This window comes from Psammomys obesus, unplaced genomic scaffold (genome assembly GCF_907164565.1).
Source record: "Psammomys obesus unplaced genomic scaffold, mPsaObe1.curated_primary_1811, whole genome shotgun sequence".
In the NCBI taxonomy this organism is placed as follows: domain Eukaryota; kingdom Metazoa; phylum Chordata; class Mammalia; order Rodentia; family Muridae; genus Psammomys; species Psammomys obesus.
In genome coordinates, this window is record NW_026596120.1 from 18164642 (window position 1) to 18180842 (window position 16201).

Here is a 16201-nt window from a genome sequence, read left to right on the forward strand (position 1 = left end):
AGAAAAGTTTGGGAAGGGTGATCTCGAGAACGGTGTGCCTGTTCGGAACCTCTCCGACTATTAACTTTCATTTATTTCTTGGAGTCTTTATGCCCCGAGCGCTGGCTATGCAAAGATGAATGAAATTTAGGAGGTCAAAGAAGGCTCCCCGGGAGTGGTCCTTGAATTGTCCAACAGGTTGAGGGGCAAGAAAAATGGGTAGGGGGCAGACGCATGATGTTACTGGGAAAAATTCAACTTCGACAAGGATGCCACATGGAAGTTACTGCGGCAGAAACAGGTAAAACTTCACGGAGGAGTAAAGATTTGAATTGGGCTTGGGTGTATTACAGGCTTTTATGAGCAGAAGTGGTAGGCAGAACAGTTAGCAGAAATAAGGGATTAGCATTGGAGAACAAGATCAAGATTTTTCTTCTCTTTCTTTCCTCTCTCTTTCTGAGACAGGGTTTCTCTGAATAGCCTTGGCTGTCCTGGACTCACTTTTGTAGACCAAGCCAGCCTTGAACTTACAGAGATCCACCTGCCTCTGCCTTCCGAGTCCTGGGATTAAAGGTGTGCGCCACTGTGCTCGTCGTAGATCAAGACTTTTCTACTCCGTTTGCTCAGTGCCAGACTTAGTTTGTGAGCCTGTTAATGTTTGCTAAGGCATTGGGTGAAAAGGAGAGTGCTCGGCCTAGAATGCCTTAGCGACCTCTTCCTCCCCCATTTTTTTTATGTATGAGTGTTTTGCTTGCATTTATGTGTGTGTACCACATGCCTGCCTGGTACATACAGAGGTCAGAAGGCATTGGCTCACTTAGAACTACCGTAATTTTTTGATTCAGCTGCTGGTAGTTTCCCTTAGCTGCCCAACATAATGTTGAATGCTTAACTTCCCAGCGCACCTCCCCCTTTTTGACATTGTCTTGAGGTGTAACCAAAGTTGGCCTGGAACTCCAAAATGTCCGTCCTCCTCTCTTGAGTGCTGGAATTAAAGACATGAACGACCATGTCCTGCTGTTTTCACTTTTTGAGTTGGCCTCAATTTTTCAATCCTCCTGTCTGTCTCCAAGTGCTAGAATTATTGGTGTGGGCTACCATGCCTGGCTGAATTCCTCAGTCTTAATAACTAATATCTCTGGTTCTGCAAAGAGACAGGACTATTCATTGTCAGGAGGGATGGGATTCCACCAAATAAAAGAGAAATACCTTCTGTTTGGGGACAGGAGGCTGTGACGGCTGACAAGTTATTTTCAGCAGCACAGGGCTGGGTGCCAGCTAACAAGGCCTAAAACCCCAAAAAGGTGCTTTGGAGATGACCAAAGAAAGCCTTTTTGTTTTTTTAATTGCTTTATGTGTTTGGGTGTTTTGCTTGAGTGTGTCTGAGGCCAGAAGAGGGCATCAGCTCCTCCAACTGGAATTAAGTGAGCCATCATGCTGGGAACTGAACCCAGGCCCTCTAGAAGAGCAGTCTGAGCCATCTCTCTAGCCCACAATGTGTTTGTTTTAAAATTGTGATTCTCCTGTACCAGCTGCCTGAGTGCTGGGATTACAGGTATAGTAGCTGGGCATGGTGTTGCAAGGCCTGTAATTCCAACTATTCAGGAAGCTTAGGCTGGAGAATCACAAGGCCTGCCTGGCCCTAAGCTCAGCCTGAGCAAAGTGAGAGCCTGTCTTGCATGAGGCACAAACCTGTAATCATAGCACGAGAGGGCTGAGGCAAGATCTAAGATCAAGGGCTGTCCAGTCTACACAGAGTTCTAGGTCAGTTTGTGCTATAGTACCTGTTTCAACTCCTTCCAAAACAAGATTATTTCTATTTCGTTTTTTTTTTTTTTTTTTTTTTAACTTGGTTAGTGGCAGATAATATCTGGCAAGAACTGCGACTTTATAGGGTATGATCAGGGAACAATCACTGTAACTTTTTCTTCCAGAACTGGGGTATTAGGTATGTGTTAGGCCGATACTCTGAGCTCCATCCAATCACTGAGCTCCATCCCTAACCCTCTTTTTACTTTTTTGTGTGACCATTACCCAGTCATACCTTCAAGATGTGATCTTCTTGGCTCATCTTCCTAAGTAGTGGATTTTCTAAAGGTTAGATAGAAGGAATCAAGTTGGTGAAGACATAGTGAAGCGGTCCTGGAGCGATGGCTCAGAGGTCAAGAGCACTGTCTATTTTCCCAGAGGTCCCGCGTTTAATGTCCAGCAACCATATGGTTGCATAACTATCTATATTGAGATCTGGTGCATTCTTCTGTTGTGCGGGCATTTAGTCAAAACACTGTATACACAATAAGTAAACCTTTTAAAAAAAAAGAAAATGGCGGGGCTGAAGAGATGGCTCAGAGGTTAAGAGCACTGACTGCTCTTCCAAAGGTCCTGAGTTCAATTCCCAGCAACCACATGGTGGCTCACAACCATCCATAATGAGATCTGGTGTCCTCTTCTGTCATGCCGAGGACATGCAGACAGAACACTGTATACATAATAAATAAATAAATCTTAAAAAAAAATAAAATGGCGAAGGGCTTGGGCTTCCTCACTACTTTGCAAGAGGGTCTTTCTCTGTGTGTGTAAAACCAACAATCTCAGAAAACACAGAGCTGGGCCTAATGGTACATGCCTTTAATCCCAACACTCAGGAAGTAGGCCTAGTCTACATAAAGTTTTGAAACAACCAGGGCTACACTGAGTGATGCAGTCTCAAAAAAATGCACCCCCATAGAAAAAAAAAAAAAAAAGTGAGGCTTGCCTTTACCTCAGACTACTGTGGCTGCAAATGGACTAAAGGGTAAATAGAAAGCAGAAGGAAAGGAATGGTCTTCAGACCCTTTAGAAATTCAGTTTTCAACCTGTGGATTGCATATCAAATAGTTACATTGCGATTCATAACAGTAGCAAACTAGTTACAAAGTAGCAATGAAAATAATTTTATAGTTGGAGGGTCACAGCGTTAGGAAGGTTGAGAGCCCCTTCTTAGAGCTGGAGTGTAAGAACTTTGGCTTTACCAGCCGGGTGCCATGACTCACACATTTAATCCCAGCACTCAAAGAGGCAGAGGCAGGTAGATCTCTTGAGTTAAGAGGCCAGCCTGATCTAGAGTGAGTCCAGGACGGCCAAGGCTACACAGAGAAACCATGTCTTGAAAAACGCTAAGCCAAGGGAGGAAAAGTATGAATTGTGGTTTAGCAAGATCAGTTTTCCCCCTTGCGTGTCAGGTATGTGAGCACACATGCAAGCCCATGTTGAAGCCTGAACTTGGGAGTCTTACTCATTGAGACAGGCCAACTGACCCGAAAGCTCACCTAGACTAGCTAGCCAGTGTGTTCCACGCTCCCTTGTCTCTGTCTGAGTTAAAGTAGTTTGTCTCTAAATACACAAACATACAGCAGCCTGGACATCATGAGAGCTAGGTGGTTTTCTTTACAAAGTATATTTCCTTTTACTAATCTCTGAAAAAGTATCCCATTAGATACACAACCACACAAGAGTGAGAGCCTTTTAAATGGGCTGGTTTAATTCAAAGTGATACAGAATTCCAAGTACAACAAAGATGAAACAGCAGGCTCTGGCCTGGGTTTTCTTTCCATTCAGAGCTGAGGTAGGAATTGCTGAACACTAGAGACAATGAGCCATTGTATTTGTTTTACTACAAAAGTTTATTACAATGTACAATAGGCTCCAGGATAACACTTCATTCTAGCTGTAGGTGGCAAAGATGTTATGGCAGGGGATCCAGATGTTTAAATAGGAATGGAAGAGGGTCACCATCATCACCTCAGACACGAGGAACAGCTTACTTTTTGCCAGATTTCTTAATTCCACCTGTGGCTGCAAAAAAGAAAAGACAGGGAAGAGAGTTATGGCTTGAAAGTCTCAGTCTTATGAATACTTGGCCTTCTGTACTGGGTATTTACTCTGACACAAACATACACAGCTCCTTTATCAATGCCACAGTTTAGACAGGGCCAAGGCAACAGCTGTGTACTTCGTGTCCCTCAGGTTAGGAATTTTCCTGCCACTGCATTCCACTTTACAGATAACTAAGTCTTGATGACTGCTGTTCCTCAAGTTATATGCGAGGAGCTGCTTTTCTCATCTGGTAGTCTGACTTTCTGTTTTTGTAGTGTCTTACTTTTTCTTTAAGGCAGAGTCTTATTAAATAGCGTAGGTGGGCTTCAAATCCGCCTTCCTTTTTTTTTTTTGGTGGGCTTTTAGTTTTGTTTTGGCTATTTTTCCCCCTTACTGGTTTTTTGTTTGTTTGTTTTTAAGACAGGGTTGCTCTGTGTAGTCCTGGCTGTCCTGGAACTCTCTCTGTAGATCAGGCTGGCCTCAAACTCAAGAGATTCACCTGCCTCTGCCTACAGAGTACTGGGGTTAAAGGTGTGCGCAGCCACCACCACCTGGCTTTCTTTTCTTTTCTTTCTTTTTTAAAGATCACAGCAATTGGTGGGAAGGAGGTAGAAAAGGTCTGGAAGGAGTTGGGGGAGGAGAAAGCACGATCAAGTGTATTGTATGACACAAAGGTTTTAGCCAGGCATGGTCGTGCATGTGATTAATCCCAGCACTAGAGAGGCAGGGGCAGGAGGACCTCTGGGAGTTTAGGCCAGGCCAATCTACATACTGGGTTCCAACACAGCCAGGACTATAATAGCAGTGGCTCTCCACCTTCCTAATGCTGTGGCCCTTTAATACAGTTCCTTGTGTTGTGGTAACCCCAACCATAAGATTTTCACTGCTATTTCATAACTGTAATTTTGCTATTGTTTTCTGATGGTCTTAGGCAATCCCCATGAAAGGGTCATTTAACCCCCAAGGGGTTGTAACCCAGAAGTTGATAACCAGAGAAACCCTGTCTCAAAAAATTCATCCTTCTGCCTCAGCCTCCCCAGGTTAGCATTACCAGCGCACACCTCCGTGCCAAGCTCTACCCAGGCAGCCTTAACTTCTAACTGCATGCCTGAGCCTGACTTTTCTTATGAGGGTTCTGGGTATCCAACTCGGGTCCTCAATGCTTACTGGGCAAGCACCTTACCAAATGAGCCGTCTCTCAAGCCCCTTGGATCAAAGTCCCTACAATAGATCTTCGGGTGACAGCATCTCCAACACTGATAACAGGCAGATATAATCACTAGTTAAAATACACACAAAGCCAGGCTGGTGGCACAGGCTCTAATCTCAGCTATCCGTGAGGTGAAGGCAGGAGAATCATAAATTCAAGGCCAGCCCGAGAAACTTAGCAAAAACATGTGTCAAAAATAATAGTAGAGGACTTGTCTATCATGCATGAAGTACTGCAATTAAAAAAAAAAAAAGAGAGAGAGAGAGACATAGTAATTAAAAAAACAAAACAAAATGGGGTTAGGATAATGGTTGCTCTTCCTGGGGACCTGGGTTTGATTCCCAGCTCACAACCATCTGTATCTACAGTCCCAGGAGACTGACGTCCTCATCTGGTCTCCCAGGGCACTGTATGTATTTCATGGTACACAGAAATACATGGAGGGAAAACACCCATACGCAGATGAAACAAAAATTAAAGGTTTCTATATGCGGCACCTGGATTCCTGTGATTCATTCCTAAGAGGCAAAACCGTGGGGGAGATGAGGTTAGCCAAGGCACAGAGATAGCATGCGGCGTAGGACGCAGCTCAGGTGGGACTGTTTGCCTTGCACAAATGAGTTTGCTCCCCGGCATAGCCACAATTAAAAACTAAAATAGCACCCAGAGCAAAGTACAAGTTAGGCAGCCTGGACTTTTATCTTCTAGTCCGGACACACCCAAAGGTGACTCCAGACTCAATGAATGCCATTACAGACAATGTGAGCAGCAAGTAAGAGGCTTATGTTCTATGGTTAACAAACTATAAAGTGGCGGTGAACCACTAATTCGGAGCCAGTGACTGGACGACTCAGAAACTTCGTCAGATGCATCTATCTGGAGGACATTTTCGTGTTTCCAATTGTGTAGCTTCTCTACGAACTGGAAGCCCAAGACTGACTTCTGGCCACGTTTCCACTCCCACCCCTTCGTGCTGCTGTAAACCCAAGACAGGCCAGGGGCTTGGCTAGGGTGTACACCAGGGCCCTGCCGCTCACCCACGACTCCGGGATCAGACTGGCCCACGTAGACCTACACTGGCCTGACCATCACTTACCCAGGGGCCCCTTCCCCGCGGCCTTGGCTTTCAGCTCCTCGAGTTTCTTCTGCTCCTCTTTCTGTTTCTGCTTGAAAGCCTTGTCCTCCTGCGGAGAGGCAGAGCAGGCTCACTCCAGATCAGTCGCCCATCCCTCTGCACCCGCCCGCGCCTCTGCTCCCGTCCTCACCTCATCCATCTCCTTGGCCTGCTTCTTGGGCTGTTTCAGGGGCTTCTTTTTGCCACCTGTGGGCGACACGTGGCGTGATCGGCCCGTCCCCGCCATCCATCGCCCTCGTCGTAACTCCCCATCCCATCGTCCCCCAGTCCCCAACTAGCCTTACCTTCGCGGCCGGACATGGCGCCGACAGCCCCTTCACCAGTCCCCGAGCCCAAGCCGGAAACGGAGCTTACAGCCCGCGCCTACGCCGCGCGGCGGGCCCCTTGATTGGCTCCTAGGCAGGAAGTTACGCCCACGCGTTTTAAATGACGCGGCCTGCAGGGGCGGGTGCTTACCGGCCAGGGGTCCTTTGAGTGGCAGACCTGGGGCTCACAGCTGGAGCGTAATAGGCTTAGGCTCTTCAGGTACGGGGCGGAAGGCTCGTTCGGTCTGGGACGATCGGAACCCGCCGGGGTTGGGGGGAGAGCGTGTGGCTACCAGGCCTGTAATCCTTGCACAGAAAGAAAGCATTGCAGGTGGAGGGGAGGGCGCGTGCAAAGCGCCTTTCCGGAACCCAGGCAGCACAGCCGGCTGGAACGAGATAGGATGGGAGACGGCACAAGTGGGTAGTGGTCCGCAGCTTCGGAAGCCGCGGGAAGAAGTTGGGGCTTCAGGAAATAATGAGTGCAGCCGTTTGCAAATTCTTTCTTCTAGTTTATTTTCGTTGAGTGTGTACTATATAGATACATAGTATTCTGGACTGGAGATTGGGCAAAACTGACATTGTGTAGCAAGACAAACTTACGGCGAAGCAAAGAAGTAAAATATGCATCGCACATTGTGTGACCAGTTGCGGAGGAAAAATAAGCAGAGAAAGTGGTTAAGGACTGCTCCATTGGTGGAATGTCGATTTTTCAATCGGGTGGTTAGGCTCAAATAGCCTTTCCAGGAGCTTTTTGAGCAGGACTTGAGGAAGGCCAGGGAGCAGACTTACACAGGGAACAAACGGCTAGTCAGTGCCAACGCCCTGGGTGAGGGATTGCCTCGTGTGTTCAGTCCTTCCTGTGACTGGAGTGAGTGAGAAACTGGCCAGTGCAGTCAGAGGAATGAGTGTCGATCCCCTGTAAGCTGTGGAGAAGACGTTTGCCTTGAAAGAAATCCGGGACTGTTGCAGCGTCTGAGCAGAGAGAGACACGGAGCTGTCTGTATTTGAAAAGACCAGTGGCTGCTCTGTTGATAGTTGACCTCAGAGCTGGAGTAGAGAAGCAGGGACACCTGTCAGGAGACAGTGAGGACGTGCAGCCTTGGGATGCTAGTCACTGAGACCCTGGCAGAAATGGGTCGGGGAGGGGGCCTCCTGGGTTTAGATAATATGAAATCCCGAGGAGAATTCTTGGCTGAAGAAGTCACAGAACTGGAATTACAGGCAGTTGTGAGCTGCCCAGTATTAGTGAGTGCTAGGAAACCAAACTCTAGTTTATATGCCTTCTTAACCTCTGAACCATCTTTCCAGCCCAGTAATTATTATTTTTTAATAAGAGCATTACTGATACAAAGCTTACTATATAACTCAGAGCAGGAATTGCTCTAACTACTGGGTTACCTCTCCAGCCCCCAAAACCAGGTTTTTGAGTTTGATTTTGAGACAGTGGCTTACTGTGTAGGCCTGGCTAGCTTAGAACTCACAGAGATCTGCCTGCTTCTGCCTTCTGAAATCTTGAATTAAATGCATGTGCCACCACACCCAATTATGGAGTAATTATTTTAAAATATTTTATTTATTTACTTATTTATTTATTTTGAGACAGGGTCTCACTATGCAGCCTTGCCTGACCTGGAACTTGCTATGTAGACCAGGCTGGCCTTGAACTCACAGAGATCCACCTGCCTCTGCTTCCTGAGTGGTGGGCCTGCACCACTACCTAGGCCTTACATTTTATTTTAATTACTTATACATCTATGTGTCTGTATGGAGGAATGTGCATGTGAGTACAGGTGCCCATGGAGGCCAGAAGAGGGCAGTGATTCTGTGTGGCTGGAGTTACAGGTGCTGCAAACATCCTGGGAACCAGACTTGTCTCCCCTGCCAGAGCAGAATGCTCTCTTCACCACCGCAATGCCATCCCCGCCCCCTCTAGCATTTCAAATCCAGAACAACATATGAGAGGGTAATCTGAGCACTGCATCTTGGGCTGCAAAACTGTCTGGCAGTTAGGGAGATTAGGGCAAAGGGGAGCCAAGGGAAAATGGCCTTTGAAGGAGGAGGGAGCCAGCAGCACAAGGCATGCGCTGATGAAGGGCAAATGAGACAGGGGTCAAGGACTGGCAGAGATGGAAGGGATCTGGACAGGAACCAGGTGACATTTGAGCAGAATCATCTGGACAAGGGTGAGAGTGAAGGCCACTGCAGAGAGGGTTTAAAAGACAACAGGAGGAGACGGGGTTCTGGAGGCCGGCGAGAGGTATGATACACAGGGCTAGTTGCTGGATGACGTTTCTCATCAACTGTGGAGCAGTGTCTGAGGGCATGCGTTGTTGCTCTTCCTAAGAAGCATGCTTTTTTTTTTCTTTTTTAGAGACAGGGTTTCTCTGTGTAGCCTTGCCTGTCCTGGACTTGTAGACCAGACTGGCCCTGAGCCCACTCCCACAGTGCTGGGATTACAGGCATGCACCACTGCACCTGGCTACATTTTAAGATCAAGAGAGAAGATGAAAAGCTGGCAGGCAGAGGCAGGCAGATCTCTTGAGTTTGAGGCCAACCTGGTCTACAGAGTTCCAGGACAGCCAGGGCTACACAGAGAAACCTTGTCTCAAAAAAAAAAAAAAAAAGGTGGAGACCAGAGATGCTGACCACTGGGAGAATGCTTGCTTAGCATGTACAAGACAATGGGTCTGGCGATTGAGAAAGCATGCCAGGATTTTGTAGAAGTCCCCCGTCCCCCATTCCCCGTTCCCTGGTTCAGTTTTCTTGGTGAGAAGCAGATGACACAGGTGTGAGAAAAGCAAGGGAGGAGACAGCCGAGTGGCGGCAGCAGGAGAACTGATCCAAAAAGGCAAGATGCAGAACTTGGTCCCCAGCTCCTGCTTGACATGGCCTCCGTCTGGCCTTCCCCCTCAGCCCATCTGTGTTGTACCTTCCAGGTACCTTCCAGCTGCGCTGACCCAAGAGCTTCCCAGCTTTTCCCTCTGCCCGCCCATTCTCCCTTCCCTGGTTGAAGGGCCTGTGAGACTCCGGTGTGTGGATGTCCCTGGGATTGAGAGACAGGCCAGCGCAGGTGGCGTGCCGAGGAGAGGCGGAAAGGAGGGAGCCGAGCAGGGAAATAAGCTGGGAGTTAGTGACACTTTTCTCTGAGGTTCCTGCCAAGTGCGTGTTCTTGCTAGGAAATGATATCTGATGCAGAAAGCAGGAAGGGTGGTCAAGGAAGGCCTTGCTGAAAGGGGACATTTGAGCAGACATAGCCGGGTCACACAGACCTGTGGAGGAAGAGGGGTGTTTTGGGGGGAGGTGGCGGGCCGGAGAACTGTGCGGATCATACGTAGTGTGTCAGGGTGGTCGGAGCAGAGTGTGGCCGTTGGGAGGAAGGGAGAGGTGAGGGCTGGGAGTGCCTGAACTTACTGGCTTTTGACAGGTCTCCATGCCAGGTGAGGTGGGGACTCTAAGCTGTGCTCTTACTCCTGTGTTAACTGGCCCTTTGGCTGCTCTGCCGGAAACAAGCTGTAGGTCCATCTCTGCCTGGATTAAGTGATATTCCAGGGAGCTGAGAGCAGTCAGCTGGGAGAGGACAGGAACTGGGCTGAAAAGGCTGGAGGAAGCTGAGGGAAAGCAATGGCTTCAGGAAGAAGTGGGTTTCTGAAATCTAGAGGGAGATCAGAGGTGTCTGAGTGGCGGGAGTTCAAGGTCTCTGAGTGGTAGAGTAAGATCAAGAGAGAAGGGAAGCAGCTGGGGCTGTGGGGTACACAGCCTCTGCTAGGTTTGATCCCTAACATGGAGAGGGCCTGGGGGCGGGGCTCAAGAGGAAGGTGTGAGGCAGTGGTGAATGGCCAATTCATTTCTGCCAAGTGCTGCTGGAAGGAGGCTGTTGTGCTTGGCGTGGACGAGAAGCCGTTGAGGGACTGTGGCAGCCTGTGTTTGGTGGCCCAGTTGTTGGGGCTTGGGGCAAGAATGTTGTAGGCTGCCTTGAGGACGGTCCTCGGCTTTATGCATGGGACACCAGAGTTCAGGTGGAGCACTAGCTTGGAGCCAGTGTCACCGAGAGCCTCTTCGGCTCTCAACTTAGGCCCACTTTGACCAGAAGGCATGTCCCTGTCTATCCAGCTTTGTTTTCAGAGGGACCCCAGAGTTCTACTAATGGGGGGGAGACTACATGAGGAAGCCCACTCAGACCTGCGTTTATTTATGCAATGTCCTTTTAATATGATCAAGTTAATATGCATATAGAGAAAGTCTCAGAATTATGCTGCCATCTCACAGTTACTACCTGTGAGAAGTTTTATGCCTTGAAACTAAAGAAAGAAATTCCAATAATAGTTTGAGGAAGCCGATTTGTGTTTTCTTGGCCCTTCTTCCTTTCCCAGCTCCCCTCACTTTCTCTTGTTGGCCACCAGGTGGCGCTTTGATCAGTGCTTTGGGGCTTAATGCTGGGTTGTGTTTTCGCTTTATTTATTTATTTATTTATTTATTTATTTATTTATTTATTTGAATATATATATTTAGACATTTGGTTTTCTTGTTTTAAATTTTATTTTATGTACATTGGTTTCTGCCTGCTTGTATATGTGTGTGAGGGTGTCAGAGCCCCTGGAATTGGAGTTACAGACAATTGTGGGTTGCCGTGTATATGTGTTGGGATTTGAACTCTGGTTCTTTGGAAGAGCCATCAATGCTCTTAACCGCTGAGCCATCTCTCCAGCGCTTAAAGCTGTTTGACCAGAGGAAGTTGCAAGGTTTTTCTGGGATTCTGGGTGACCTGGCCCTTCCCTCAAGATTCTGAGCCTGACTCTGGGCCCTGTCTACTCCCTGTTCTGTGCAGGTCAGAGGAAGTAAGTGTTATCAGGACTCAAACATCACAGCAGGGCTGAAAGGAGCCAGGGAATCCTGACCTGCTGAGCAATGGCCCAGGCTGGGCCTCTGTGAGACAGAGACTTGGTAACCTGAAAAGTCAGGTGGAAGGGCAGAAGGATGGTGTGATTTGAACCTAAGAAAAGCACTCTGCAGTCGGTTTTTTTGTTTATTCCTCCCTCTCCTTTCAAGGGAGATCTAGTAGAAGCCTCGGAGAGCCTGGGAATTAGGTGCAAGGGTCTTTTATAGGAATGAAACTGGACGTTAACATTCTCTCATTCATCCTTAGGTCCATCATTTCCAGGGAGTCATTTTGTGAGTGTGTGTGTGTGTGTGTGTGTGTGTGTGTGTGTGTGTGTATGTGTATGTGTGTGTGCATGTGTGTCTGGGTAAGTACACTATCACGAAGCGATATTCCCAGTCCCCTAAAAGCATTTTTACTTGTTGTTGTTATTGTTATTCTGTTGTTGCTGTTGTTTGAGACAGGGTCTCACTCTGTAGCCCTGGCTGGCCTGCAGCTTGCTATATACACGATGCTATTCTTGACCATCCCTCCGGCATCCCTCCAGGTAGCTGCAATCAGGAACCTGTACTGCCAGGCACATCACACAGGGCCTCTGTGAATCTTTTTGTCTTCATGGGCAATTCAGGCTTGAGGATTTTCTCTGACAGTAGCAGAAAAAGCAGCACCAAGAGTCTTATCTAGGTCCTGTTGGAGAGACCCAGGAGATGGTGCGAATGTAGTCGGAGCTGGTCTGTATGGCATTGTGGGAAGAAAGGGAAGGCATGATACCCTGATAAGCTTTCCCACATGTGTTTCCTTGTCCTGAGGACCCATGGGAAAGCCTGGCCTTCTTCTTGCTATAGGGGCAGAAATTAGTCTGTTCAGCCTAGGCTTTGAGACCCGACTTGTGTGCAGCCTTTCTCAGTCAGGAGCTGATCTGTCTGGTGTCATTCTCACAGCCCTTCCGATGACAGGGAACAGCCCTGTGTTTGCCATGCAACAGATGGTGGCGGGTGCGCCCCACGTACTGGTACGGAGAACCTTCCCCAGACCAGACCTCCTTATGACAAGGACTCTGTGCAGCCCAGGTCCCAGCCAGCCCAGAGAGAAGCGACCAGAGGCTGCGGCCTTAGGGCTGTATCACCGCCTCCCAGCACTGGGAAGAAGGCTGGGCCACACCATCCGGCAACAGGCGTCCTCCACAGCCAAGGCTTGGTGGGACAGATATGAAGAGTTTGTGGGACTCAATGAAGTCCGAGAGGCCCAGGGAAATGTGACAGAGGTGAGGAGGGGAGCCGGGGTGGCTGGCTTTGCCTTCGGATTTGGGAAATATGGCTTGGGCTCCTAACAAGAAAGTTCGCAGCTATGTGTGTGAGGGCAACTGGGAAACTGTGTGGACACTTGTGTCTTTTTTGTTTGAGACAGGGTCTTACGTTCCCCAGGCTAGCCTTGGAGTCCCTTTGTAGCCAAACTCCTGACCTTCCTGCGTCCACCTTCTGAGTGTTGGGAATGTAGGTATGTGCCATCATAACTAGCCTTTTGTGTCCCCCCCCCCCCCCCCCCCCCCCCCGAGACAGGGTTTTGTCCTGAAGTCCAGACTTGCCTGGAATTTACAATATCTTCTAGTCTAGCTGTGAATTTGTGATCTTCATACCTCAGTGCTGAGATTATAGGCATGGGTCACCATACCCAGCTCAGACTTGCCTTTTTTTTCTTTTCTTTTGTTATTTTATTTTTAAAAGTTTTTTTTAAATATTTATTTTATGTATGAGTGCTTGAGTGCTCTATCTGCATGTACACCTGCATGCCACTAGAGGGCATCAGATCACATAAATGGTTGTGAGCCACCATGTGGTTGCTGGGAATTAAACTCAGGACCTCTGGCAGAGCAGACAGTGCTTTTATCTGCTGAGCCATCCCTCCAGCCCTAGACTCGCCTTTTCTTTCACAGACATCACTGGTAGAAATATTTGACTCTTTCTTGTGTGGAAATCTGGGTTGGTAGTACTGGGGTGAAAGTCTCTGTGTTAATTATACTCACTGTTCTCTGTGAAAATACTCAAGTACTGGAAAGTCCCTAGCTAATGACTCCCCCTTGTATTAGGCCAGCAAATCGTCCTTCAAGTATGTTTTTGCCTTGTGGTGTGGAGGCGGAGGGCACTGGGAAACATTGTACTGGGAGGTGGGCAGAGCTGCCTGTGGTTTTCAGGTCCTTAGTGGCTGCAGAAATGTACTCTGTCGCCTGTCCCCACTCACATACAGAGCAGTGTAGCAAGGTAGGGAAAGATCGGGAGGTTGGCTGGGGATTTGAGACATGTGGTTGTCTCTTCTCCTTGGAAAATATTTGTACCATGAGTTTGGCTGAATTGGAATTTCCAGGGCCATGAGGTGCAGGCAGCAGCAATGCCCTGATGCTGGTGTTGCAGGCTGCGGCAACACTCTGGAAACAGCACGAGGCATGGATGGTGGATGGTTCCTCACAGTGCTTCCCGTCAGATCAGAGTTGGCTGGATTTAGTGGGCAAAGATTGTGTCACTGTTTGCTTTTTGCAAGTTTCTCAGGGGCATGTTATTTCTGCTTGAATGAACAAATCCAGTGCTTCACGTGGGTGTGGCCTACAGCTGCATGTTGAGCATGCCAGAGCAAGCTGGGATTAGAGTCCAAGGCGCTGTTTCTGCCTCTCACAGTGACACCCCGGTGACCCTTTCCTAGCTGCTGCCTTGTTAGCTGTGGAGCCAAGCCTGAGAGGGGATGGGCAGAGGAAGCTAACACCTCTGACGTTCTCCCTGCAGGCGGAGAAAGTGTTCATGGTGGCCCGAAGCCTTGTCGGAGAGGCTCGGGAGGCTTTAGAAGCCCAGCAGGCTAAGCTGAAGGAGGTGAGGGACCGCTTGGACCGAGTCTCCAGAGAGGACAACCAGTACCTGGAACTGGCTACTTTGGAACACAGGATGCTGCAGGTGGGTGCCTCAGGAAGCAGCCCTCCCTCACCCGCGCAAGGCTCCTAGCATGGCAGTGGGGGGGGGGGTCATAACCCTCACGTTGATCCGAGCTCTTGGGGGTGGGGGAGGTAAGCCAGAAGCTTCTATGGTGGTCTTGGCCCCAGGCTTCTAGAGCCTGTCTGCTCGCTCTTTCCTGAGTACTGACAACAGTCCAGCAAAGTACTGCCTGGCACCCAACCTGCTGAAGAGAGTGTGATGGTGTCAGCTCAGGGAGTACTAGATACTTATTTGCCTATAGCCTTGTTCTGCCTGACTGCCCAGGAGGAAGATCATGTGACTACCTTTCACGCTCTCTGCTCCTGCAGTCTTCATTCTTGAGGCAGGTGCTTGTGGAGCCCAGGGCAGGGGAGTGGCCCCGTGCCAGAGGCTAGAGTCCCAAGACTCCTTGCTGCTCTCTGACACCTCTTTGCTCCCACAGGAAGAAAAGAGGCTCCGAACAGCGTATCTGCGTGCAGAAGACTCGGAGCGGGAGAAGTTCTCTCTCTTCTCTGCAGCTGTGCGGGAGAGTCATGAGAAGGAGCGCACAAGGGCGGAGAGGACCAAGAACTGGTCCCTCATTGGGTCCATTCTAGGAGCTCTGATTGGTGTGGCTGGCTCCACCTATGTTAACCGGGTCCGGCTGCAAGAGCTGAAGGCCTTACTCCTGGAGGCCCAGAAAGGGCCCGCGAGTCTCCAGGAGGCCATCCGTGAACAGGCTTCTAGCTACTCCCTCCAACAGAGAGACCTCCAGGACCTTATGGTGGATCTGAGGGGCCTGGTGCATGCTGGGCAGGACCAGGGCTCCGGGTTACCAACAGGTACTCCTTCTGCCCCAGGAAAAGACATCGATGTCCTTTCAGCTGCCATGAAAGAGCAGCTCAGTCATTCCCGGCAGGTCCATTCCTGCCTAGAGGGTTTACGAGAGCAGCTTGACGGCCTGGAAAAGACTTGCAGCCAAATGGCTGGGGTGGTTCAGCTTGCAAAGGCTACAGTACATCCAGGCCTGGTGGAGCCGGGAGATGGGCCCCTGCCCAGCCCTCTGTTGGAACATGGGAGCGTGATCTTGGCCCTGTCTGAGGTGGAGCAGCGGTTAGAGGCCCGAGTCACCAGGAATACTGTCTGCAGCACACTGGTCACCTGTGTCACTGTTATAGCCACATTGCCGGTGCTGTACATGCTCTTCAAGACCAGTTAGCCCCGGCGCCCTTCTCCAGAGGGGCCTAATGGTGACGGTGGCTTTTGTTGGTGATAGAATGAATTTTAAGGTACACACACTTCAGCCTGACTCTGAGTGCCATCAAGGGGGCTCACCGGCAGGTATATATTTTGTAGGGAATGCTTATTTACATTATCAAAACTTTGTGCAAATGTTCAATTAAAACACCTAAGAGTTTGTATTATTTAAAAGATTTTTGCATCAGACTCAGTTTTGTTGTTGTTGTTGTGTTTTTGTTTTGTTTTGTTTTTGAGACAGGGTTTCTCTGAGTAGCGTTGGCTGTCTCCTGGACTTGCTTTGTAGACCAGGCTAGCCTCAAACTCAGAGATCCTCCTGCCTCTGCCTCCCCCGAGAGCTGGGATTACAGGTGTGCACCACCGCACCCAGCTCATCAGACTCAGTTTTATCGTTGACTTCAGAAGTCTAGGACTTGGGGTTTAGCCTGGACAGGACAGTGTTAGATGAGGTTATCCCTGATGTCTGGATTCTCACTTTGAATATCCTGACTTGTCCTCTGCCTGTTGGGCCTTCCTGTCTGGGGTTCAGGCGAGTAGATCTGGAGTTGTGGTTCTGATGCTGGAAGTGCGCTCAGAAGAAGGGAAGGAGCTCAGGGGACATCGTTAAGATCCATGGCTGGTCTGTATCCCACTGCACAGTACTCGCCC

At 49.1% G+C, this 16201-nt stretch overlaps 1 protein-coding gene and 1 long non-coding RNA gene across 3 annotated transcripts; one reads left to right on the forward strand and one right to left on the reverse strand.

Moving 5' to 3' along the window:
• Window positions 1–3473: 3473 nt before the first annotated feature.
• On the reverse strand, window positions 3474–6551 carry LOC129693208 (uncharacterized). Its single transcript, XR_008722835.1, has 4 exons — window positions 6464–6551; window positions 6310–6365; window positions 6141–6228; window positions 3474–3813 (listed from the first exon to the last, which is right to left on the reverse strand). It is a non-coding gene; the product is annotated as an uncharacterized LOC129693208 (long non-coding RNA).
• A 78-nt stretch (window positions 6552–6629) lies between these two features.
• On the forward strand, window positions 6630–15729 carry Ccdc51 (coiled-coil domain containing 51). 2 transcript variants are annotated; one of them, XM_055629886.1, is made up of 4 exons: window positions 6630–6704; window positions 12302–12624; window positions 14135–14299; window positions 14760–15729. In XM_055629886.1, exons 2-4 carry the CDS (start codon window positions 12310–12312, stop codon window positions 15513–15515), a joined length of 1236 nt encoding a protein of 411 aa, XP_055485861.1. In that variant the 5' UTR covers window positions 6630–6704; window positions 12302–12309; the 3' UTR covers window positions 15516–15729. The 2 variants fall into 2 exon arrangements, with proteins under 2 accessions (XP_055485861.1, XP_055485862.1); XM_055629887.1 differs by lacking the exon at window positions 6630–6704 and adding an exon at window positions 12768–12857 and having other exon boundaries at window positions 12550–12624.
• The last annotated feature ends 472 nt before the right edge of the window (window positions 15730–16201 follow it).